Raw genomic sequence first — 24,249 nt, 5'->3', positions numbered from 1 at the left:
GACTTTAAATTTGAAAAAATAAAGTATATTCGGTTCTCTCAACTCAAATTAATAAAAATTCTTATGAGAATAAAAAATCAATAAGAACTGAAAAATGTTGTCACATACTACTTGTAATATAAACTCTATTAAGAAATTTCCTAACATAATATCAAAATTGAGCTTTTGTGAGAATAAAAGAAAAAAAAAAGTTCCTAAAAACTTAAACTTTATCGATGTCTCCTTGGAGTGTCTCTGATGGTTTACCGGAGCCTTGATTCCGGTAGTCGGAAGGGCTTGTGAATTCACCAAAGGTAATACAACTTTTTGCAATCTTGTGTCCCCTTACAAACTGTTTTTTGATATGTTCAGGCAATCTCAAAGTATATCTATCCTCTTCTCTAGTCCTAGGTATGGAGTGGCCGGTTGAATTCCATCTCGAAAATTTTTGGATCCTACTGTGTTCTTGATTTGTATTAGAAGATGTTTGTGCTTCATTTTCTCGCTCACCAACAGTGTCCTTGTCATCATCATCTTCTCTAATGTCGATGCAAACAGCATCTTGTAATGGACTTTGGCTTGCTCCGATTTCATGCATGGAATTGCTACGGACAATCATAGGTGATTTGTCTAACGACTGCCTAGGCTCGTCTAGCTCCCCGCGACAAAATGGACAAGTTTTATGCGATTCAAGCCATAGATCAACGCATTCTTTATGGAAAACATGACAACAAATTGTCAAAAGTCGAAGCATATCGTTATCATTGAACTCTCCTAAGCAAATAGCGCATTCTAGGCCATATTTTTCGCGGCGAAACTCTTTGACAGTGGAATAATAAAACGTAGGGAAAGCTTGTATTAGTTCTGGATCGAGGCCATTACTCATATCTGCACCTGCGGCGGCATCGACGGCACCTGAAGGATTCTGCCGTCGACTCCACATTCTAACAAGGTTTTGCAGGATGCACCTACAAAAGAATATGGTGAGAAAACCAAAGGCAAACAAAACAAGCAAAATTACTGATATAATTATCGCCAATGGCGGGCTGGCGTTCGACGAGGGTCCTTGCGCGTGACTAGAAAACGTCGATGTCGACATTGAATAAACTGGGTATCGGTGGCCGGAGTATAGATGGTTCCGGCCGAGTATTTTCGCATTGATGAAAGAAAAAACGAGATAGATTCTTCTTCTTTGTTGTGTTGAGAGGGAAGAGAAAAGCAAGGCGACATTGTCAAAGTGTTTTTGGAGTATGAAAAATTGGTAAGCTTAATTTGGAAAGTTAATGCTTGGTAATGCATCATATTTTTGGCTATTGAACGAGTCCTCCTCGGTGAAAATATGATGTGGACCATTTTGTGATTAACTTAATATCAGCCCTTGATCTCTTTACTATTTGTTGCACACCAATTAGATCAATTTTTTAAAGAAAAAAACAAAAATAATGAAATAAAAAGGGTATTTGATAACAAGGGCAAAGTCTACAGCCATTCAATAAAATCCCTCGTACATAAGCTAAAGGATCCATTAAAGACTTCGAAATGAAATGAGCAAAAGAAAAAAAGGAAAAAAAGATTACCCCCCAAGGCCTACGTGCACGACCCTATCGACTATTCATTGTCCCGAAGAAAGGCTGTTTACCGTCCCGGGTTACGGTACTCGAAAGAAATGAGTTTATTGAATATCATCGATCCAGTCACCATATATAAGACTGATTTTATCTGGACCTTTCCATTTCTGAAGAGTTCTTTGCCCCGGCCTTTGGAGTACAATCGATGTCCTTTGCGAGTGGTAAACGTCTGAAACCGGAAGTTGGGGAACTGATGCCACCACGGAGTCTGAAGGAGTTCTCAAAGGCATTGCTCCACCTTGCTTCGAGTCGGACAAGGTAGCATTAGTATCCTTAATTTCTGCATCACCGAGGCCCCCTCTGTATCTGTGTAGTTCTGCAATAAGAAGAAATATGTATACATTCATCCTTGACACACAGCAAAATAACCCTATATACGCTGGAAAAAACACACACACACCTATCTGGTTTGCATCACCCCACACATCGGTTTAAGCTAAATCATAAGTAAAAGATCAAAGTTCTGCAAATGAGGATTGCTTTAACAAATTATTGCATACTACCACGGTAATCTCAAATATCATTTAGGTATACAATAGCATACCCACCAAACAAACAATCCCTGTATACTCATAACAATTGAACAAAAGTAATCCTGTTCCTTGCTAAATGCTAGTTTCTGTTAACTGAATAATTAATACCAATAACGAACAATCGAAACCCATAAATACTTTCCATAATCTATATGAAAATGGCAAACCAATCAATCAATAAAACCATACCTGCAGCTCCATGAGCAAAATGGCATTTATTTCCGAAAGGGCAATAACCAGTAAGTTCCCACTTATTACAAATCCTTGTCTTCCAATTAGACGGCTTTGCATTTGATCCATTCCCACCACCACCGCCACTTCCTCCTCCGCCGGCGCCACCACCACCATATCCTCCGGGGCCCAAACTTATAGCTACACTCTCTCTATTCTTGGACTGCTCGTCGTGCAAAAAGGTGCAATTATCACCGTAAGGACACCCTTCCTCCGAATAGAACTTCTTGCAATGCCTTCCTTTATATGACCTCTGTGTTTCTCCTGAGAAACTGGTAGACCCTAAAGATGGGATTTGAAATTCTTCCCTCGGCTCCGACAGGATCCCTTTCTCTTCTTCGTGTGCGGCCACGATTTCTTGCCAGTTAGGAGGTGGACGGCGGAGCTCTTCGGTGCTGTGAGCGAAGTTGCAATTCGAAATGTAAGGACAAGTCCCGGCCTTGAACTTGCAACAAAGCTTGGTCTTGAAGAACATCTTGCCTATGGCTCTGGACCTAGTGTTTAAATCCTGGGAATTTCTTGGTTTCTTGTTCGGTGGCTGGTCGGAATTGGAAAGAAGCGTGTCGGCGGAGGTTTCTTGGTTGTTCCAAACACGATAATCTTCTTCTGTTGCCCAAACTGATGGGTCACTTGAATTCGGGACCCAATTATCATTTGTCGGAATTACATGAACTACGTTCTCTCTACTGTAATCCATGAGTAGAAAAAAGAAAGGAATTTTTTTTTTTCCAAGAAAACCCTAAATTAAGTAAGAAACATGGAAGAGGAAACCTACCCAGAAACTAAAATTACATGAAAATGGAAGAAAATTTTAAGTTAAAAAGTGAGATTCCTAGAGATTTGAGAAATGGGTATTTTAGTATACATCTAAAGAACCTAAATTTGAACTAAAAATTTCAAAAATACTTAAGACAACAACACAACAGATCAAACAAAGATAGAAACGAAGAAAAGGAAATTTTAGTTGAAAGATTTGGATTTAGATCTACGACCTTAAAATTTTTAAAAAAATAGTCTAGACATGTTGGAAAAATATATTATTTGTTAAGGATAACGAAAGTGGGAAAATACATAAATAGATATATCTTTTATATGTGGAATGAAATTTAGAGATAAATTGTACTTTTAAAGATCATAAACAAATGAAAAAACAAAGCACACAAAAGAATTTTTTTCAGATATTTCTTTTTCTTATTTTTTTTTCTGGAAAAAAAGATTGAAAACTTGTTGAACTGTCTCACTGCAAGTTTGGAGAAGAGATAAACAGTGTTGATACAGCCAAAGAAACCATGCGTAAACTTGTTGCATACCCTTCTTCTTTTATTTCCTGAGTGTATATTTTTTTGTCCTTTTCTTATCTTAAAAGTGATTGGTTTTTCTCTCTCAGACAATTCAAGAAAAGATTTTTTTTCTCGTGCCGATTTTCGTGGAAAATTAAAGTACATCACTTGAATTATATCGTAGTTCAGTAAAAACAAAACAAAAGTATTTCCTTTGGATTTCATACTGAGTTTATATAAATCCAATTTGGGTTGGATGAAATATTTTGAGAACTTTAAGCCTTTTAATTTTTTGAAAATTTTAATTAAGTATTTTTAAAGTTTTTGAAAATTGTTATCCATCTCACAATATTTTTAAAATATTTAATTAAACCTTCAATTTCTTAAAAGAAATTGTTAAATTCTTTATTTTAAGTATTTCACAATATTTTTAAATATATTGAAGTGGAGATGGATTGTTTTATTAATTTTAGGTATTTTACAAAAACAAATCCCTTTGTTTTTATAAGTATGTCTTCATTATTTAAGTTGAATTATTTTTTTTTTAATTTCTTTAGTGTTATTTCTACATACATCTCTTTTTATGGGGTCTACAACCATTATGTGGCATAAGGGCTACATCTCGTATGAAACTTAATAGTATACTACTTCTACGAATAGTTCGTAATGTTGCATCTCTTCCGAGACCGGGACATTTTATCATAACTTCTGCTCGTTGCCTACCTTGGTCTACTACTACTCGAATAGCATTTCCCGCTGCGATTTGAGCAGCAAAAAGGGGTCCCTTTTCTTGTACCCTTGAATCCACAAGTGCCGACGGATGACCAAGAGATTACCTGACCCCATACATCTGTAACAGTAACAATGGTATTGTTGAAACTTGCTTGAGCATGAATAACTCCTTTTGGTATTCTCGTTGTGATTATATCATTTATTACAACATCCGTATTAATCAATATTTACATACAAATAATTTGACAATTAGCCTTGTGTGGTAATTGGTTGATTGTTGAATTAGTTTGATTAACTGATTCTATTAATTGTTTATTTAAAAATATTTGGTAAAACTTAGTTGATAGCTGAAAGTTGATATGTGTAAAATGATGAGATAAATGCATGACACATTTTATTGTTAAGTATTTATTTGTTTATAATACTTTAGTATTTATTGGGTGAAGTTATTGAAACAAAACACTATTACCAAGGAATTAAAACATCATTATTGGAAATTAATTAGTGAAAATTTTGAAATTTTAAATAAATAAATTTCTTAAGTTCATAATTGCAAATATTAACCTTTGTGAAAAATGATAAATATTAATAGTGTATCAATATAATTGTAAATTATATTGTTAGTGAAATTATGTCATGTTCTTAGTATGTAAATTAGTGATAATTATGTCACACTCTGAATAAATTTGTCAAATAACATATTTCAATTCAAGGATGAATGGGCTTAATTGAAAATTTCTCGCGACAATGTTGATTTTTGTAGATTCACGGTGGAATTTTTTTTAAAAATTTTACTTTGAAGGTGAAAGTGAAAATGAGAAAGTGAAGGCTAATACTCAAAACTCTGCCTACTCAACCCCTCATATTCTTTTAACAAAAACAGCTTTTTCTTTTTTTTCTTTTTCATTAAGAAAAATTCCAATTTCTATATGTACTCCTATAAATAAAATAAACCAAGTAGGCTTAAGCCCACGGCGAGGCAAGATTTAGGAAGGGATTGTAATTTGGGCTGAGATTGGACTTTATATTACATATCATTTGCAAATAAATGTTTTTAAATTAAAATAAATTGAAAATTAAAATTAAAATGTTTTCTAAGATGAGTATTTTTAAGTGTAATTATTTATTAGTTTAAATAAAATAATAAATTTAACTAAACTTTTTTTTTACTTCGCTTTGAGTTTTTTAACATTATTTCACTTTTATGTTGTTCTTTACTAACCAAAATTATAAAAATATAATTATATAATATAAATATAAAATAATTAATTAATTAAAACATGGCATAAAATATTTATGTTCTTACATTATGGTTGCATCTCTTTACATAAAATACTCATTAAAGTATTAATTTTAACGATATTGATATGATAATTTTTTATTTTTATATTGATATAAAACTATTTATATTATATGATACATTACTAAATAATTTAAAATTTATAAAAATATTTAAAATGAAATTAAAAAAGTTTATAGAAATTAAAAATAATTATCAAGAAGTACACGTAAATTATAATATTAAGTACCACATTTAAAAACTCAATCTTTTAATTAGTATTTTAATTAAAAAATAATTGAACTTTTTAAAAAAAAATTGACGGTGAAATCGAATTTTTTAAAAATATGTAAATTACTAAGCCTTTTATTTTCGAGAAACTACAAATTTCATGCAACCGGAACTATCCTAAACACGTGGCAGCACCTTCTTACACAATCGAATCAGCCATTTCTCGTGACCCCACAAAGAAAGTGGGGTTCTTCCGGTCATCACTCTTCGGCAAAGCCGACGCCGACGTGTTCTCTTACACGTGTCGCAATGTCCTTGATTTTCAAAGTCAACTACCCTCACCACATGTCTCTCTAACATGCAACTATTTATATCGACGTAAAGCTCTCCCATTTCAAAGGCCTAACAGTAACTGAACCTGTAAAACCTATTTTTTCCCGAGAAACAAACGCTCTTCAGCTATGAAAGCTGTGATTTTGAGAGGGGGTTCGATTCCGGTCACGTCACCGGCTCTCACCACTTCTTCACCGAAGGTTTCTCTTTCACGTCAAAGTTCGTTCGCCGGTCTTTACTCCGCCGATCAGAGAACCCTTAGCTCTCCTTTAATATCTTTGCTTTCCCCAATGGATAAACGGAAGCCCAAGGGAACTCACCCGCATATAAGGCGAGTCTTGTCCGATTCCGATATTGCAAGGTCAGTGTCTCGGTCTCCCGTCGGATCTCGATGTATCTCGGCCGGGATACCGGAGGAAGAGTGTGCGTCGGAGGACGAAGTAGATAGGGAACTCCAAGCGTTGGTGACTGGAAACGGAAGCGATAGGGGGGCGAGTTTCGCGCCGGTTTGGCCGGAATCCAGTATCCCAAAGGAGGAGATCGGTTTTTCAGGTGACGGATTAGGAAAAGGCGGGAAACATGGTGGCAGTCACGGAGATGATTCGTTCGATCATAAGAGCAAGATCAGCGATTACTATCGAGGAATGTTGAATCTGAATCCCGCCGATTCACTTCTCTTAAGAAACTACGGCAAATTCTTGCACGAGGTAAAAGATTTAACATCAACAATAACATTAATCACTACGACTACCAGGTTTAAACAAATAACCCGATTTTCTTTGGTTTTTCGAAGGTCGAAAAGGATACGGAGAGAGCCGAGGAGTATTACGGCAGAGCCATTTTAGTGAGTCCCGGCGACGGAGAGGTTTTATCATTGTACGCAAAGTTAATATGGGAAAGACACAGAGACAAAAGCCGAGCGAGATCTTACTTCGACCGAGCCATGACTGCGTCTCCCGATGACTGGTAAACTGAAAAAAAAAAAAAACCACTATTTCACACTTTATATCCTTATAATTGCAAAACCCAAACTCAGTTTCTTGGTGTATATTATTTTACAGCATGGTGCTTGGATCTTACGCACACTTCATGTGGGAAACAGAGGAAGACGATGGTGATAATGAAGAAGACGAATTGGATGACATTTTTGGAATTTCCGCTCCTCTGGTTCCAGTATTTTAAAATGAAAAAAAGGGTTCTTTCAAATTAAGTGGACATTAGATAATGTTTTTGTGTAATACTATTACATCAATGCTAACTTTATTTACTAAGCTATCAATGATGCTACAAGAAATATACGTGATTAGTTGATTTTGATCATATCTCAGCTATTTGCTGTAAATGTAATATGTATTTACATTAAATGTTAATTTTATTATGTGGTTTTATTAACAGCCATTTTCTATATGGTAAATTATTAAAATAGATATTTTATTTACTTCAAGTTATATTTTAATTATTTATGTTTGAAATATTATATTTTAATCACTTACGTTATCGAGTTGTAACATTTTAGTCATTGAGTCATTAATTGCAGTTAATAGTATATGATGAAATTGGTGTGTACGTTAAATCATCATATTAAATAAAATTTTAGATTAAATTATAAAATCGGTCCCTATATTTTTTCGTTTTGAGCAATTTAATTTCTTCTTTATGTTTTTAACTTGTTCTTTTATATTTTCTTTAACAAATAGAAAACATAGAAAATTACATTAAAAGAAATGAAGAAGAGAGGAAAGAGAGAGAGAAGTAGAAGAGAATGAATAATAAAGAAAAAAAAGAAAGTTAAAAGAATATAAAAGAAAAGAATTAAATTACTCAGGGCAAAAAAGTACTTTTACACTAAAATTTTCGTTTGAAATTATGATTTAACGTGCCACGTCTACTTACTGTTACACTGTTAACGGCAATTAACGGTTCAGTGATTAAAATGTTACAACACAATAACACAAGTGACTAAAACATAATATTTCAAACATAAGTCACTAAAATATAAACTAAAACGGATAAAGTAACTATTTTAATAGTTTACTATTTTCTATATCAACGTTTTTTTGGTTGTTTTAAGGGATCTTTATCAATGGAATTTTTTTTTTTGTTATTTTTAAAAAAAGTTTAGAAAATTGCAACTAATTGCTTGTGAAAGTTACTTAGCTTCTTCAAAGGGTTTAGACCATTGTTGACAATAATTATATAAATTGAAACTGAATGTTCCTTTCCTTATACAGACTCAAACCTGAGAATTGATTAAAGCAAAATACAATGCATGGAAAAGATTTTGATGAATAACAACTTCCCGGATCAGACCTTCTTCGTCTTAGCCGTCGGTAGGATCAGTGTGAAGTTTCATCAACCGGAGAAACAGCGACATCATGTTGCGTTTAAATGCTACGATTTGGTCTTGCTAATGAGCGTAGGCTGGACGGAGACGAGTCCTATAAGGAAAAGAGTGGCAATCAAGTTGAAGTCGAAAAGATCTCCTATTGATTTCAACTCTCCCAAAGCTATTCCTGCCTACAGAAGAAACAGAGAACAAGCACGCATTATCGAAGTAAGAAGAACGGAATCGAAGCAGGGTTTTCATTGCCATGTCGATCGTAGAAAGAATAGAGAGAAGTTTAGGCTATAGCCTGACAGTTATGTAAGCAGCAGGTATGAGTCCGATGAAAGTTGCGGTGAAGAAGATATGATAAGGCACGTCGACGATAGGCGAAGAGACGTTATTGAACGTGTTCGGCAGAGTCGGAGTAAGCCTTAAGAAAAGCATATAGTTCAGTAGTCGTTCGCTTCTTTGTGCAACCTGCAAGAAGTTCCACTTTTCAGTTCAATGAAAGCAAAAAATGGGGTTACATATATAGGTATTGGAAGAAGCTTACCTTGTCAGGCCATAGGGAAAAGACAAGGGGCCAACCGATCACTCTCGACAAGAAATAGCAAGAAGAAGCACCGGCTGTGGCAGTGAACACAACGAGGACTACGCCTTGAAGACTCCGAGCAACGCTCCGGCGAGCAATGACATGAAAATAGTCCCCGGTATCATGAAAGTTTGCATGAAAATACTACACTATATCCCACCAACACTTGTATGGTATAGTCGCTTGTGTAGCTTTCAAGGTGATCTCTACAGGGTAACATTATGCAAAAACAGAATCCCACAAAATACATCTCAAAAATGAATTTACAGAAGAAAAAGAAATTGAGAAGAGAGCTAACAAATTAGGAAACCTGAGAATATGAAGATCTTCAAGGCTCCTGGGTAACTTGAGGAAGCTATAATCAGAAGGGGGCATGGTTAAATAAACGCCGATATACCCCAAAACGAATACTATAACCACCGTCAGCTCCCAAAAATCATACACGGTTTATTACATATTAACGCAACTATAGCTGACAACCTTTTCATCATTTCTTTTGGTTCGATTATAACCCATTTATCTATGTAGCATGAGATTTTGAAATTTTATTCTTAATTATTTTTTTTATCGTATTTACCGTCGAATTCTTGACATCTTTATCTATATTTTTATTTTAAAAAATAAAAATTATAAAAGAAAAAAATAAACCCTAACTATAAAAAGATAAATATTTTGAAAAAATAAATAGATAAATATTGAAATTTTCTTACACATAGAGACAAATGATTATTACCCTACATCGACAAAAACCAATTGCCAATGTGGCGTCTTTATCGAACATTAAGAATGTAAGAAGCATCCTAGTAATCTTCGGCAAACTCACGAACCACCGTCTTTGCTTTTCGACAAAGAATTGTGTGAAAGTTTAATAACACATTAATAATTTTGTTTTATATTTTAAGATTTTTATTTAGATTTGATTTTCTTTTTTTAATGAAAATGTTAATGTGATATTAAATTATTAAAAAAAAGGTGGATGACGTAATGCCACTGTTTAATACCATTTTTCCTTCCACTTCTTCACGTTTTACTTAACATTCTTTATAATTTTGTCAGTTTCTTTTAAAAAAGACATTGGTTGAAATGTGCTATATAATTCTCTCTAATTTCTGAAATTTTAAAATTTATTTATTTTTAGTTATTTAGCTCATTTGTTTTTAAATTTCAAAATTAAATTCAAAGTATTAACATTGTTATTTTTTTGTTTAGGTTCAATACATCATTTTTTAGTTACATGATTACCACGTAATTTTTTTATTTCAAAATGTTACACCAATAAATTTAATAAAAATTAATAATTTGAATAATCATATCTAAATTTTAAAATCTAAAACGCTTGAAATAAAAATATAAAAATTAAATTTTAAGTTTTCAAAAGCATATTTTAACCAATAACATTCACTATAGATTATTGTGGCCCAAGGTAATTCAATGAATTGGGCTTAGAACATTTCAATGAAAGACCTTTTAAAGGCCACTCAAAAAGGTGGCCACCTCCACGTTATGAGTTTCCACTACCACCAACTCCAATAATAAAATACCAAAGCTCAACTGGGCTGTTCATGGCTGGATCAGACCCTAATAAAATTTATTAAAGAACGATTTGACTCGTATTATTATTATTTTAATATTATATAAAATAAATTTAAAAATATAATATATTGAATACACTAAAAATATTAAAATAAATATTTTTTAATAAATTTTAAAAAATATGTATTCAGATCGGATTGGGGTCAAGCCCGTTTTCTCTTTTTTTATCTAAACTCATATTCCGAGCTTATATTTCTATTTAAACTATCTCATTTTTTAGTAGGGCTTCAAGTTTAATCGAATGACCTGACCAGTAGATAACTCTAAACTAACCCACTTTAATGTTGCCAATGGAAGTTGGTTGTGCTCAAAATCTATATCAAGGAAAAACTGAATTGTGAGGCATCAGAGAGAGCCACGTATGTTTGGAGGTTACAAGCTGTGTTTAAAATTTTATGCATTTAGATAAAAGGCTTCACTTTCATGTGCTTAAGAAAAAGAAAAAAAAAACAGTTTCAGTCAAAATCAATCCATGTTTCAGTTTAAGACTTTGAAGGGAGGGTTGTTTCCATCTTCCCGACAAAACACCCAAAAAGAAAAAAAAAAAAGGAAAAAGAAATTTGTCTTTGCATGGCTTTTCGTCCTCCACAATATGGCATCCAACCGATCACACTATCTCTTGACACGATTTAATAATTTATATTTTTATAATTTTTAAAGAATTAAGTTAAATCTTTATTATTTTTAACAGAATAATATATAATTTTATCGTTATTAATTTAAAATTTTATAAATTATAAAATATCTAAATAAAAAAATTCTATTAATAATATTGGACCCTATCAGCCCCTAAATCCACCTCTCTCTCTCTCCTTGCTTTTTATTGTTTATTTTAATACATATTTTCTTTATTCACATCACATGTTTGATTTTATCATATTTGTTAGATTAATAAATTATATAAGAAAAAATAAGTTATTTTGGTAATTATTAACTACAAATACAAAGAATTTAAGAAAAAAGTTGAATTTTATTTTATTTCTTACAAAAACAAATTAAATGCATTTATAAACATATTTTTTTATTTTAATTATTTATCTTGACTAATTTAATATCAAATTTGTTGAAGAGAGGTGGATTCAATTGGGAGAACTTAATGAAATATTTTTTATGGAGTCGAGAGACTCTTTAACAAGTTTGGTATTATTTTTGATACTTAAAGAGATAATGGACTTGTAGAACAAAAACATCATATCAAGTGCTTGAAAAGGTGTAATCTTGCCAATTATGCAGGACCCTTAACCTATCAAGTGTACCACCCACATCCTTCATACATATTTGTTTAGATCTTTATATTCATACTTTTACTTTGCTTAAATTACTCATCGTCTGCTTCATCTTAATATGTATGGCTTACAATTTAAGAATATTTTTATTCAAATAGGAAATAATATTTATATAAAATTTCTCAACTCAACTCACTAACTCGAATCAAACCACTATCGAAATAGATGTAAACAAATTGAATTCACCATAAAATTATGTTCAGTAATGAAGCCAAGAGGGTTGGCAAAGGCCTCAACTCTCTTAAAATGATTTTTTTTTCATTTAAATTCTTTATAATTTATAAAATTTTAAATTAGTAATAGTAAAATTATATTTTGATCTTAAAAATGATAAAATTTTAATTTAATTATTTAAAAATTATAAAATATAAAATATTAAAATTATATTTGGAAATTATATTTTATTATTGTAAAATGTACAATATGCCTCTAATTAAATTAAATTAAAATTTTCTTTTTCCATTTGAAGTATTAAATAAAACCCAAAATTTTCTATTGGTAGTTACGACTTACAAGTTCCGGATTATATACTTTCCTTTATTTTTCCAAAAGAAAACATTTAATCATAAAATGAAGAAAACAAAAGCTCACGTGATAATGTTATCCACATCACCTCTAAAAAAGTGTGCCACAATTAAGCCACGTGGCAATAAAATAAAATACAACTCACATCTTTAAAAATATCATATAAATGTGGTATGGAGTCATAATTTAAATCCATTCCATGCAAATATAAAACAAGTAAAATAATAGATAATTTATTCTTAATTCGATTGATATTGACATTATTGTCAGTATAAGAGGACGTAAGTTTAAGCGCGCTAAAGCGCATTATCCTATTAAACAAAATAAATATAATCACAATCTATCATGAAAATCTTAAAAGAAAAAATACAACTAATATTGTAAAAACTAAGGCTAAGCTTTTGGCTTAAAATTTAAAACTCCTTGATAATAATGAGCTAAAATTCCTCCTATCACCAAATAAAAACCAAAGCCTAAGATAAGTTCTCCATTCCAAATGGGATAATCTTTTGAGTATTCAAGTTCGTAATTATATATTTATTTTTAATATCATGTGTAGGTTTTATTTCGATAAGTGAGTTTTAGATAAATGTAATTACTTAATTTTACATTTTGTTTCAATTCTTATTTTGTTTGCATTTTATAGTTAGTAGTTACATTTTAGATAAAATCGAACTAATTAAATTATCAATTCTCAAATCCATCAATTTAATCTCTTGATCTAATTTTAATTAAATAAATTATTAAAAGTAAAAAATAATTCAACCAATTCATTCCATATTTTAATATTTTGATTAGTTCATTCAAAATCCAATTTAACTCTTTTAAATAATTTTGAGTTCAACTCATTAATTGATTCAATCTACCGGTTGAATCTAATTTGGCCAGTACTAAACTTAAAAAAAATTCCTCCACACCGAATCACGTCAATCAAACGTTGACCATCATCACCACCGTCCATTTATAAATGTTTTAATTGTGCGGCGCGAATCAGCATATCACCTAAAAGAATATGCCACGTGTTTATTACTTGTATACTAACCCTGGTTACGTTATCATTCTCTCTCCTTACTTAACCCTAGTCGAACCTATATATACGTTCCCCATTCTCTTCCTTTGCTGTCCCCAACTCAGCCCCGCGAAAAAAATTAATTTTTTTTCCAAGGCTCTTAGAAAAAGACCAAAAGGAAATTAATTTATATTTTTAAAAGAAAAAAGAAGAAGAAGAAGAAGAAGAGAAAAGCCCACCCTAACAAATCCAAAAAATTGAGTCTTTTCATTAATCATAATTTGGTTTTGTTTGGATCTATAGAAAATCCGGAATGCGAAAGAAGCGAGCGTTTCATTTTCTGAATCGAGTGATCGAAGGTTAAAGACAAAGAAGCTGAAGGAGAGATTTTTATTCAACTGAGAGAAACAGAGAAAAGGGGAAAAAAAGGAGCAATGGCGGGAGGAGGGAGAAGATTCGAGATTGGTTACGCGTTGTTGCCGAAGAAAGAGAACAGTTTCATTCGAGAATCGTTGGTGAAGCAAGCGAGGTCACATGGAATCGATCTGGTTAAGATCGATATGGGACGTCCTTTGGCTGATCAAGGGCCGTTTGATTGCCTGCTTCACAAGTTGTACGGTGAGGATTGGAGGAGTCAGCTCGAGGATTTCCGTTCTCAAAACCCTAATGCTGTAATCATTGATTCTCCTGCTGCAATCGAACGGCTCCACAATAGGATTTCGATGCTCCAGGTGGTGTCCGAACTCAAGATCGAAAATCAAAGCGAAACCTTTGGGATCCCTAAACAGATCGTGATTTACGATCGGGAAACCTTGTTTGATAACCAAGCTTGGGAATTGCTTAAGTTTCCTGTTATTGCGAAGCCCTTGGTAGCTGATGGGAGTGCCAAATCGCACAAAATGGCTCTCGTTTTTAACCATGAAGGGTTAAACAAGCTTAAACCCCCGATTGTTTTGCAGGAGTTTATTAACCATGGAGGGGTTATTTTCAAGGTTTATGTGGTTGGGGAATATGTGAAATGTGTTAAAAGGAAGTCATTACCAGACGTTTCGGAGGAGAAATTGAATAGTTTACAAGGCTCTCTATCGTTCTCTCAAGTATCCAATTTGGCTACTCATCAGAAAAGTGATGATAAGTACTATAAGATGATGCATTTGGAGGACACTGAATTGCCACCACAGAGTTTCATGACGGATATTGCTAAGGGGTTGAGAAGGGCAATGAACTTGAACTTGTTTAATTTTGACGTGATAAGAGATACCCGATTCGGAAACCGTTATCTCATTATCGACATCAACTATTTTCCGGGTTATGCAAAAATGCCAGGATATGAAACTGTTTTGACTGATTTCTTTTGTGATATGGTCTATAGGAAGGAAAGGCAAGTGGTAGTGGAGAAGGATTCAGTTGAGGAGTATAGCCAGGAGGCGGTGGTAGGGACTGATGGAAGGCTGGTTCTTAGTTGTGAGAAAGAAATAAGGAAAATTGTGCCCAATTCTTGCTGTAGCGATGGGGAAGAAATGGAGAACTCTATCCAAGTTTGACACAGCTTTTAGGCTTCTTGACTATGAGAAAGGCATAGCTCAGTCCGTTTTCAGAGGGTTGCTGCAATTGTACAAGGAATGGGATCCTAGTGGCTCGTGGAGGCAAAGCCAATTTCACATTTTCCATTTTTTAGACATCAGTTTGATACAATGTTGAAATAGCTAGGTTGGGAACTTTTGAGTTTAGTTGTAGCTTCTTGACAACAGTTACATGGTATGAAGTGCTAATCATGTATATTCCGTCCACCAACTTCTGGAGATAGGTACTTTTCAAAACTCTTTGACGTTTTAGGGAACTTAAGTTGTACTTTGAGGCTTTTAAGTTTTTTTTTCTCAGTAATTGTTATAGATTTGAACTTTGGCAAATAGATTCATTTTAATCTTCTTGATTTTTACCAATGATAATTTCATTTCAATTTTCCTTTACTTTTTACTTGCATTGTCTAAATTATTTGCTCCTTTACATGTTCGATTGAGCTTAGTTTTGAAGAATTGATTGCTACAACTCCATTAGGTTTTTCTTCTTTGAAGTAACGATTTGGTAGTCCGTTACGGTGTCATCCGAATCTTTGCCTAAAATGATTATAAGGAAAGGAATGCAACTGCATTCCCCTATTAGCTTTTGTAAACTTGCTGTATAATTTGGCACACTCTGAAGCTTAGCTTCAGGAGATAGTTCATATTCACTGCTATGGTTTGTGGATAATCGGTATGTTGAATATCAGGTATGATTCCTTAGAAACGTTATCTGTTTTGAACAGGGTTTCCTTCTTTTCCCTTAAAGATTAATTTTGGTAAGTGCTTCTAGTTTGCAGGCTATGTTGCAAACAAAAGCATTGAGTACCTTAATGGATTAAAAATGTCAATTTCTTTTCTTTTTTAATTCTCTCGATGAGGAAAACTTTTTAGATTTGCATGCCAAGTGAATGGTTTATTCGTATTGGATTAATTGCAGATAACTGTTAATGATTGATGAGAATTATTAGAATGGAGGAAAGGTTTTGATTTACTCTAGGGTTTACTAACATGGGATTAGGGTTATCTTTGTTGCATGGCCTGATATCTCGGAAAGGATGTGGGGAATGTGAAATCTGTTGACACGTAAACCTTATGCAAAATCATGCTGGTTTTACATAACTGTGTTTTCATTTGTCCTGTTTCCGCATCCTGTTTTTATGGCATTTATCGCATTTGTTATGACTGCCAACAGTTTCTACTGCTGTCGAAAATGACAAACCCTGTTTTTTTTTTGGATCTGAATGCCTTTTTTAGCAGTTTATGTTTCCACCATAATTGGTCATGGTGACAGCTTTTATAATCGTACTTTCAACAAGCTGATTCCAGCAAAAAAGTATTGGCTAGGAATATATGAACACTTGTTTTCGTAACGTGGATGTTTGAAGTGTAACCTTATATAGAAATGCTCATGCTTTGTGTATCTCTACTAGTGTTCTCAAATCCCATATTTGTACGGCTGCCGATTGCAACAACCGTGATGTTTTCCATCTTCAGCCCTTTTCTATTGTTTGGATTCCTCATAATATTATTGTTTTTCACTGTGATGCTTTATAATGCTAATGCTTGCATGTTATGTATGTATGTACAGTGACACAATGCTCTAGTTTGTTGTCTTTCCGGATTCTAAGTGCCAAATTCTAGGTTTATTGTCTTTCCGGATTTGTCGCCACTGCCGAGTCTTACTATCAAAGGAAACTTTTTAAATGGTTTTGCTTTGATGAGTCCACAATATTTGCTTCTTGGACATTGAAATAGAGCATTGTTCTAATGAAGTTGTGTTTTAGCTGATGTGTAATTTTTTTTTTCTGCTGTAATTGATGTGAATTTGGATTGTTTGTATTCTGCTGAGGCCTTTACAGGAAAAAGAACATATATTTTTAGCTGTTAAAATCAGGTCTTTGCCTACACTAGGGTTAATTTCTTTAAAAAATTATATTCTAAAAATAATGCCATTATCAGAACAGGCAAAAAAATACCTGAAAAAAATTATATTAATAAACTAGCAGAAAGCAGGGTAACAAATAACAAAGGAGATGGAAAAAAGAGAAAACATAAGGGATAACTTTGTAAAACTCACAATAGAAGCTACAACAAGCACGATCCAAAAGGCATTTTTGACAAAACTATCTCCATTTATTCGACATTACATATAAGAAAGGCCAGAAATTCAATATTTTCATGCTCTGTTTTTTTTTTTAACTAGAAAACTCTACCAATTGATAACTGCAATGTACAGTTTGATATGAAAACCATGTAGGATGATCGAAAGACCGGAGCTGGTCACTCTCTGTTGATAATTAGTCCACCGCAAGAAGCTGGGGTGGGAGCGGTCTTTGCAGCCTGTTCAGAAGCATTGGCTAAAGCCTGCAACATTCTCAAAATCTCGCTTCGGTCTTCCACGTAGTATTTGGCTTTGCTCGGTTTCTGGCCGACAGTGCAAGCAAACACCTCGGCAACCGGGGAGAGACGGGGACTGGTCTTTGCACGCATGATCACCTCGAACATGTCCTCGTCTGACCGGTCATCTCCGATACAAAGAACGAAATCCGGAAGCTTTCCTTTTTGTCTCATTGTCGTGAGAAGATGTTCGGCAACGAGGCCCTTGTTCACACCCTGCGAAATTAACAGCACGAAGCAATTACAAGTTGTAAAACCCTGCCCTGATCAGTTACGTTTTAAGAGTAATGATGGAGATTGATATGCCATTGTGTATGTACTAACCTGAGGTTTAACTTCTACAACGTGCTGGCCACTCTTAACTGAAACCGGCTCGTTAGCAAGAACGCTTTCGAGGTGATCTAAAAGCTCCTTAGCCTGGCAAAATCCAAAATCAGGATCGGCATACAGGTAATTCCACACAAGCGCACTCTCTTTCGTCTCGATGGTAGAACCATCTGTTGTTTCAGTGTATAATTTCATCACCGGCTCAGCAATCTGCTTCCAATCAAAGTCAGGCAGCGAGACACATGTTTCCCAATCTGAATCATGGTTCGGCCTGGGGAAAAACAACAAATAGTAAAAGGATAAGTTAATAACAATTATAGTTTGCAAAGAATCGGACTAATAATTAAGACTAGCTCTGTTATAGTTTGCAAAACCTAAAATAAGCCGAGCTTGTTGGCAACAAGAATGAACCAAATCTATTTTCTACATTAGCAGTGGCCAATCAAAGAATGGATGACGAGATCAAAGAAGCACACCTGATAAAATAACCGTTCTCTGCTGCGAGTCCGAGCTTTTTACAACAGGAAAACCATTCGGTTAGAATCTTTCTATCTTTTCTACTAACAAGGAAAACAACGTTCTTGGGATCTTGGCACAGATTGTTCAAGATTCCGACAGCCTCTATATTGGGAGTAGTATTTAATGAACCGGTCGGCATCAAGGTGCCATCGTAATCCAAAAGAATTGCGCGGTTCTTGGTTCTCCTGTAAGCTGAAACAATATGCTCAACAGAAAGCTTCCTAAAATTCGGATCCAAAGCTATTACTCGGAACCCTAAACCAAAACCGATTCCCCAGCACCTCCGCCTCAAATGATCCCCACATGCCCTCTCGAGATCCTGCAAAAAGCTGCGTGCCCAATATGCCACATCATGCGTACTCACGTATCTATAGTGCTTTTCGTGCCGCAGTTGCTTTTCAGCCTCGGAGACAATTAGTGACGAATCCATAGCTTCAGCCACGGCATCGATATTCCATGGATTTACTCTAATTGCCCCACTCAGAGATGGTGAGCATCCAATAAATTCAGACACAACCAACATGCTCTTTTTTGGTGCCGATGGATCGAGCCCTAGGGTCTCGTCTAGCTTTTCATTTCCTTGTCGGCATATAATATACTCATACGGTATAAGATTCATCCCATCCCTCACTGCTGTAACCAGACAACACTCAGCAATAACGTAATAAGCAATTCGCTCGTAAAGCTGGAGTGGGGTATCGATCAAAACAACCAGATCATATCCTGGTCTTCCAAACCTATTATTAATCCTCTTCACCGTGGCATAAGTTTCAGACTGGACCTCTTGTACATCTCTTCCTCGGCCTCTCGCGGGATTTGCGATTTGAACCAATACGACTTCACCTCTATTCTCGGGATGTTGCATAAGCAATTGCTCCATGGCCAAAAGCTTCAAGCTGATCCCCTTAAAAATGTCCATGTCATCAACTCCGAGCATAACGGTTTGACCCCTAAATTGATCCCGCAACTCAGCCACCTTAGCTGCAGTCTCAGGAAGGTTCAGCACGGATTGGAGTTGTCCTATATGAATCCCGACCGGAAGTATTTTAATGCTGACCGTGCGACCGTAATATTCAAGCCCTATGTAACCACGCTTTGATTGATAAGAAAGACCAAGCATTCTGCCACAACATGAGAGGAAGTGCCTAGCATAATCAAAAGTATGAAACCCGATGAGATCGGAGTTGAGTAATGCTCTTAGAATTTCATCTCTCACGGGAAGTGTCCTATATATTTCAGATGACGGGAACGGGCTATGGAGGAAGAATCCGAGTTTCACCCTATTAAACCTCTTCCTCAAAAATGTCGGTAAAACCATCAAATGATAGTCATGAACCCAAACATAATCATCATCAGGGCTTATCACTTCCATCACTTTATCAGCGAAAATCTTGTTCACCGAAACATAAGCTTGCCATAGGGAACGATCGAACCGACCCCCGAGATCTGGTGATAAAGGGAGCATGTAATGAAATAAAGGCCACAGATGTTGTTTACAGAATCCATGGTAGAACTTGGTAAAAAGCTCGAGAGGTATGAATGCAGGGACACATTTGAAAGTTTCGAGCAATGTTTGGGCGACATCGTCTTGTTCATTCAGAGCAACTTGTTCTTTCAAACAACCTACATAGATGACTTCTAAATCTTCTCCGAGCCCGTCTTTGAGTTGCAAAAGAAGCGAATCTTCGTCCCAACTAAAGCACCATTCTCCATTGTCTTCGTTTCGATGTGCTCGAAGTGGAAGCTGGTTCCCTACTATAATCATCCGTTCTTGAGAAACAGAAGAAGGAGCCTCAGAGCCAACACTGTTGCAGGTCTCATCGTCAACCTCGGACAATAGCCCGGGGACGGTCGCTACTCGAGGAAACCTCTTTCGCTCCCCACCGAAACTCGGGGAATCACCGGAGGCAAGGTCCAAGAGATTAGAATAAGACCTCGAAACCATGACAGGAAACAGCAAATAAATAAACAAATAAGCACCCTCTTTTGCCTTCGATAATTGCAGAACACCACCGACTGTTTGAAAAAATCTTCAAAGAAAAAACACAGTAACAAATACAATCAGAACCAATAACAGGAACAAAAAGCCATATGAATTCAACCCCGTATATCCTTCGAGTTTGAAATGCCTAAAGTGACAACTGATGCTCAAAACATGAATAGACCAAACAAGTTCCAAATTTGGTAAACTGGGTTTTGTCACTTCTAAAAAAAAAACAACGATTTTGCTAGTAGCAACCGACACTGGTTTTGATCTACTCCCCATCCCCAGCGGCCCCCCAAAAAAAAAAAAAACAGGGTACCTATTAACAAGCCTTTTGAATTATAGTAACAAATTTAACTCTGCATTCTAATTAACCTTGAGCCTACATAAACCAACTAAAAACACATAACAAAGTTGATCAAAACAGGTACTTCAAAAACATTTAAAAAAAAAGGGTTCTTGATGAGTGAAAAAGAAAAAAAAAATTGTTGCAGTTAAGAAGAAAAGGAGAAAAAAGCTTACCTTTAGAATGTTACGAGAAAAAAAAAAGAAGAAAAAAGAGAATGAAGTGAAATAGGAACAAGAGATTCTCCTCTTGCTGCTGCTGCTGTTGCCGCTGTTGCCGCTGTTCCTTTCTCTTTGTGACTAAGGCATGAAGTAGTAGCCTAAAGGGATATAAATAAATAAAAAAAATGGACCCTTTTTGTTTGCTTTTTAGTTTGGTTTTTTATGTATGAACAGTGAAACAATAAAGCAACAAATGAGATGTCTTTGTAGAAATTAAAAGCATATTTGATTCTTTCTTTGTCAATGGCTTGATGAGTGGTGATGGGAGGGTAACAGTGAAACCCAACAATAAAAAAATAATGAGAGGGGGCTTGTTAACTTAATTAAGTTAAACCATGGTTAATTACTTAATTTTAGTTTAAACTGAGATTAACTGCTTATAATTGATTCCCGCACCAAAAACTCCTGACAATGATGACAGTATAAAATATCCTTAAGTCAAACACTCTCCATAGCACGTGTGTTACACGGACCAAATATTCATTTAACAATTATGATCCTCGCCCACTTTTTCTTTTTTGGCTAATATATTTCAAAAGCCCTTAAACTATTATACCTTGTTTAAACAAGTCCTTATGTTATTTTTGTAGTTAAATAGGCCCCTTAATATATAATTTTTACCCATAAAAGCCTTTTATTTTAATATTAAAGTAAAAACATTTTGAATTTTAAACTAATTTTCATTTTATACTAATGTGAATATGATGAGAATAGTTTAATCACTCTTTTAAATTTTATGCCAATGTTAAAAGTATATAGAATTTCTATTACATCAACGATAAATTAAGAACCTGAAGTTCAAAATAATTTTTTTCATATAAAATCAAGAGCTCAATAGACGTTTATTTAACTATAAAATAATTTAAAATTTATTTTTTTAAAACGTAGAGTTTAAGGATTTTTAAGAAATTAACTTTTTTTTATTTATAAAAATGACCCATATACTCACTCATACACTTGTCCTTCCCCTTCTAAAAGGCATCACTAAATCAAAGCATTTAAAGATAATTATTACATTAGCCACTTTAAATAAATAATATTAACCCTTTTTTAATGGTAGAGGCTCTAAGCCAACTGCCATGACCACTCTGGTACTATTAGAGGGGCAAATAATAATTAGGTTTTTGGAGTAAACACAAACATTGATTAAAGATTTAGTCATATATGTAATTTAGTCAATGTCCTAAAAGCAATAGCTATTTGAGTTGCAATTTAAGTAAGCTATTGGCATCAGGCATTTTAAATTCACAAAATATAATACAAGTATTTATCGAGTTATAATGTAAAATTAAATTAATATAAAATACTGTAAATGATGAGCCAAAAAATCATACATATTGTGAGATTAAATACTTATATATAACAATTACAAATGATGGTACTCAATTGAATACTTAATGATCTAAAGTTTCTATCTTAACCACCAAATCGAGGCCTCATCGGTAAATGTTGTTAATAATAGATTTTGATACGTAACAATCTCGTCAAAAATAATCATTTTAATTAGAAGACTTATTTAAAAGAAATACTTGGAACAATTTTATATTCTCTTTCGTGTTAATTCCACAAAACTTGTTTAAAAAGTAATTACACCAAAATTGAAATATAAAATATCAAAATAAAAAAGGATTATGATATGTTATCGTGTGCCCAACGCTACCGAATTTTCCTATTTCAGAAATGATGGGAAGAAGATAAATTAATGATCAAAGAAAGGGTAAATTATATTTAAAGACATTAAATTATTAATAAATTTACGTTTTGATCATTCGACTTAAAAATGTTACTAAATGGTCCCTGAATTATTTGTAACTTAACTAACTGTTAAAATCACTGTTATATGACTTTATTTGTTCGCACCGTCTACACCTTAAATTTGTTTATGAAACAATTTTGAACGTCATGAACCTGAGAATCAAAATTCAAATAACTTTCTTTTCTAATCTCCAACATTAACCGTTAAATCAACTTGAATCTAAAGTATATTCTTTTATTCGTCGATGGTTACCAATTCACTACATCGATCATTGAATCATCGGTTGAATTTACTAGTAAAGCTTTAAAAAGAAAAAAAAAACTTAACAACACAATGACTCAAATAAAAACTTTCAAACAGTTTTAATAATTTAAATAAAAAAATTTAAACAATTTAATAATCATCTTTTAATTTTTTAAAATTAGTGACTAAAATATAAAATTATCCATACTTTAATGACATTAACAGTACTTTACCTAAAAATAAATTAAAAAGGGTAATGTTTTACAATGATGGGTGTTGAATTATTGTTATTATTATTTCTGAATTGGGAGAGGTAAAGAATGGTGGGGTTTGAATGGATTGGGCCATTTGGAGACAGACAAGCAAATCAGCATCGCAATCATTTAAGGTTGGACGGTCATGCTCTCACTCACTCCAATGTCCAAACTTAAAACCTGGTTCGTTCATTTTTATTACAACATTATTGTCCCACTCTCTGTAATAAACGGACAATTTTTTCCGACAAATTAAACGGACATTTTCAAAAGTTACAAAAATATTATTTTATTATATACTATAAAATATTTTATTTAACACAAATTACAATATATATTATTCAATTATATAATTTGTATCACTTGTTTTATATATTTTGTACTACAACAATTCTCGAATATTTATATTATCACACAAATATTTATTACATATAATAATATTACTTTGTAACACACAATTCTATTATGACCTACGTAATTTTATTTTTTTTGTAACAGCAAAAATTCCTCCTAATAGTTTTAGGATTATTGAAAAACATTATATCATTACAATTACATGTCTCGTAATATTTTGCGTGATACAAATTACAATATATTATACAATTTATTACGTCGGTATTTTATAATCGAATAAAAGTACCACAAAATTTTTATTTTACACTTAGAATTTCGTTTTAATCCTCTATTTAAAAATAGATAAATTAGCTCATGCCTATTAGATGAGTGAGCAAAATAACTCATTTGTTAAAATTGCACAGTTAAATGTATGTTTTGGGTTTTATATATAAGGTACAATAATAAATTTAACCCATAATCTTTACACATTTACTCGGTTTGACCCTACTATTTTATTAAAGGTAAATTAAAATTGTTAAAACTAATAAGCTAAAGGGTTAAAAAACCTTATTACCAAATTTAAAAATAATAATAATAATTAAGCCCATTTAAATTGTGTTGTCCAATACATAGAAAATGTATAATAATAAATTTAGCCTTTGATCTTTTGGTATAAAAATCATTGTAGTGTACAAATCTAAAAGTTATAAAAAATATTTTTAAATTTATTTAAAAGTATAAAAATGT

General features: G+C 33.4%; 5 protein-coding genes and 1 pseudogene across 5 annotated transcripts; 2 read left to right on the top strand and 4 right to left on the bottom strand.

Annotated features, from left to right (window-relative positions):
- Positions 1–9: 9 nt before the first annotated feature.
- On the bottom strand, positions 10–1,704 carry LOC105802005 (RING-H2 finger protein ATL29). The gene is made up of 2 exons (XM_012633402.2): positions 1,557–1,704; positions 10–947 (listed from the first exon to the last, which is right to left on the bottom strand). The coding sequence occupies exon 2, from the start codon at positions 920–922 to the stop codon at positions 203–205; it is 720 nt and encodes a 239-aa protein (XP_012488856.2). The 5' UTR covers positions 923–947; positions 1,557–1,704; the 3' UTR covers positions 10–202.
- On the bottom strand, positions 1,423–3,705 carry LOC105802003 (zinc finger CCCH domain-containing protein 12). Its single transcript, XM_012633400.2, has 2 exons — positions 2,330–3,705; positions 1,423–1,923 (listed from the first exon to the last, which is right to left on the bottom strand). The coding sequence occupies exons 1-2, from the start codon at positions 3,066–3,068 to the stop codon at positions 1,652–1,654; spliced, it is 1,011 nt and encodes a 336-aa protein (XP_012488854.1). The 5' UTR covers positions 3,069–3,705; the 3' UTR covers positions 1,423–1,651.
- Positions 3,706–6,305: 2,600 nt separating this feature from the next.
- Positions 6,306–7,603, top strand: LOC105802006 (hypothetical protein). Its single transcript, XM_012633403.2, has 3 exons — positions 6,306–6,933; positions 7,020–7,192; positions 7,288–7,603. The coding sequence occupies exons 1-3, from the start codon at positions 6,355–6,357 to the stop codon at positions 7,406–7,408; spliced, it is 873 nt and encodes a 290-aa protein (XP_012488857.1). The 5' UTR covers positions 6,306–6,354; the 3' UTR covers positions 7,409–7,603.
- Positions 7,604–8,617: 1,014 nt separating this feature from the next.
- On the bottom strand, positions 8,618–9,591 carry LOC105802009 (uncharacterized membrane protein At4g09580-like; annotated as a pseudogene).
- Positions 9,592–13,677: 4,086 nt separating this feature from the next.
- LOC105802002 (inositol-tetrakisphosphate 1-kinase 1) lies at positions 13,678–18,117 on the top strand. The gene has a single exon (XM_052623144.1). The coding sequence runs from the start codon at positions 13,992–13,994 to the stop codon at positions 15,099–15,101; it is 1,110 nt and encodes a 369-aa protein (XP_052479104.1). The 5' UTR covers positions 13,678–13,991; the 3' UTR covers positions 15,102–18,117.
- Positions 17,154–21,028, bottom strand: LOC105802000 (alpha,alpha-trehalose-phosphate synthase [UDP-forming] 5). The gene is made up of 4 exons (XM_012633397.2): positions 20,869–21,028; positions 18,320–20,392; positions 17,841–18,114; positions 17,154–17,732 (listed from the first exon to the last, which is right to left on the bottom strand). Exons 2-4 carry the CDS (start codon positions 20,305–20,307, stop codon positions 17,400–17,402), a joined length of 2,595 nt encoding a protein of 864 aa, XP_012488851.1. The 5' UTR covers positions 20,308–20,392; positions 20,869–21,028; the 3' UTR covers positions 17,154–17,399.
- Positions 21,029–24,249: the final 3,221 nt, after the last annotated feature.

Source organism: Gossypium raimondii, chromosome 11 (assembly GCF_025698545.1).
Source record: "Gossypium raimondii isolate GPD5lz chromosome 11, ASM2569854v1, whole genome shotgun sequence".
Lineage (NCBI taxonomy): Eukaryota > Viridiplantae > Streptophyta > Magnoliopsida > Malvales > Malvaceae > Gossypium > Gossypium raimondii.
This window is presented reverse-complemented; position numbering and strand designations above follow the sequence as displayed.

Excerpts from the sequence above, each read along its gene's own strand:
- LOC105802002 (XM_052623144.1), top strand. The coding sequence starts at position 13,992 with ATGGCGGGAGGAGGGAGAAGATTCGAGATTGGTTACGCGTTGTTGCCG.
- LOC105802006 (XM_012633403.2), top strand. The coding sequence starts at position 6,355 with ATGAAAGCTGTGATTTTGAGAGGGGGTTCGATTCCGGTCACGTCACCG. Across the intron at positions 6,934-7,019 it reads ACGGCAAATTCTTGCACGAG|GTCGAAAAGGATACGGAGAG; the intron begins GTAAAAGATTTA and ends GGTTTTTCGAAG. Across the intron at positions 7,193-7,287 it reads ACTGCGTCTCCCGATGACTG|CATGGTGCTTGGATCTTACG; the intron begins GTAAACTGAAAA and ends ATTATTTTACAG.
- LOC105802003 (XM_012633400.2), bottom strand. The coding sequence starts at position 3,068 with ATGGATTACAGTAGAGAGAACGTAGTTCATGTAATTCCGACAAATGAT. Across the intron at positions 1,924-2,329 it reads TTTTGCTCATGGAGCTGCAG|AACTACACAGATACAGAGGG; the intron begins GTATGGTTTTAT and ends TTCTTATTGCAG.
- LOC105802000 (XM_012633397.2), bottom strand. The coding sequence starts at position 20,307 with ATGGTTTCGAGGTCTTATTCTAATCTCTTGGACCTTGCCTCCGGTGAT. Across the intron at positions 18,115-18,319 it reads GAGAACGGTTATTTTATCAG|GCCGAACCATGATTCAGATT; the intron begins GTGTGCTTCTTT and ends GTTTTTCCCCAG. Across the intron at positions 17,733-17,840 it reads TTGTAGAAGTTAAACCTCAG|GGTGTGAACAAGGGCCTCGT; the intron begins GTTAGTACATAC and ends TTAATTTCGCAG.
- LOC105802005 (XM_012633402.2), bottom strand. The coding sequence starts at position 922 with ATGTGGAGTCGACGGCAGAATCCTTCAGGTGCCGTCGATGCCGCCGCA.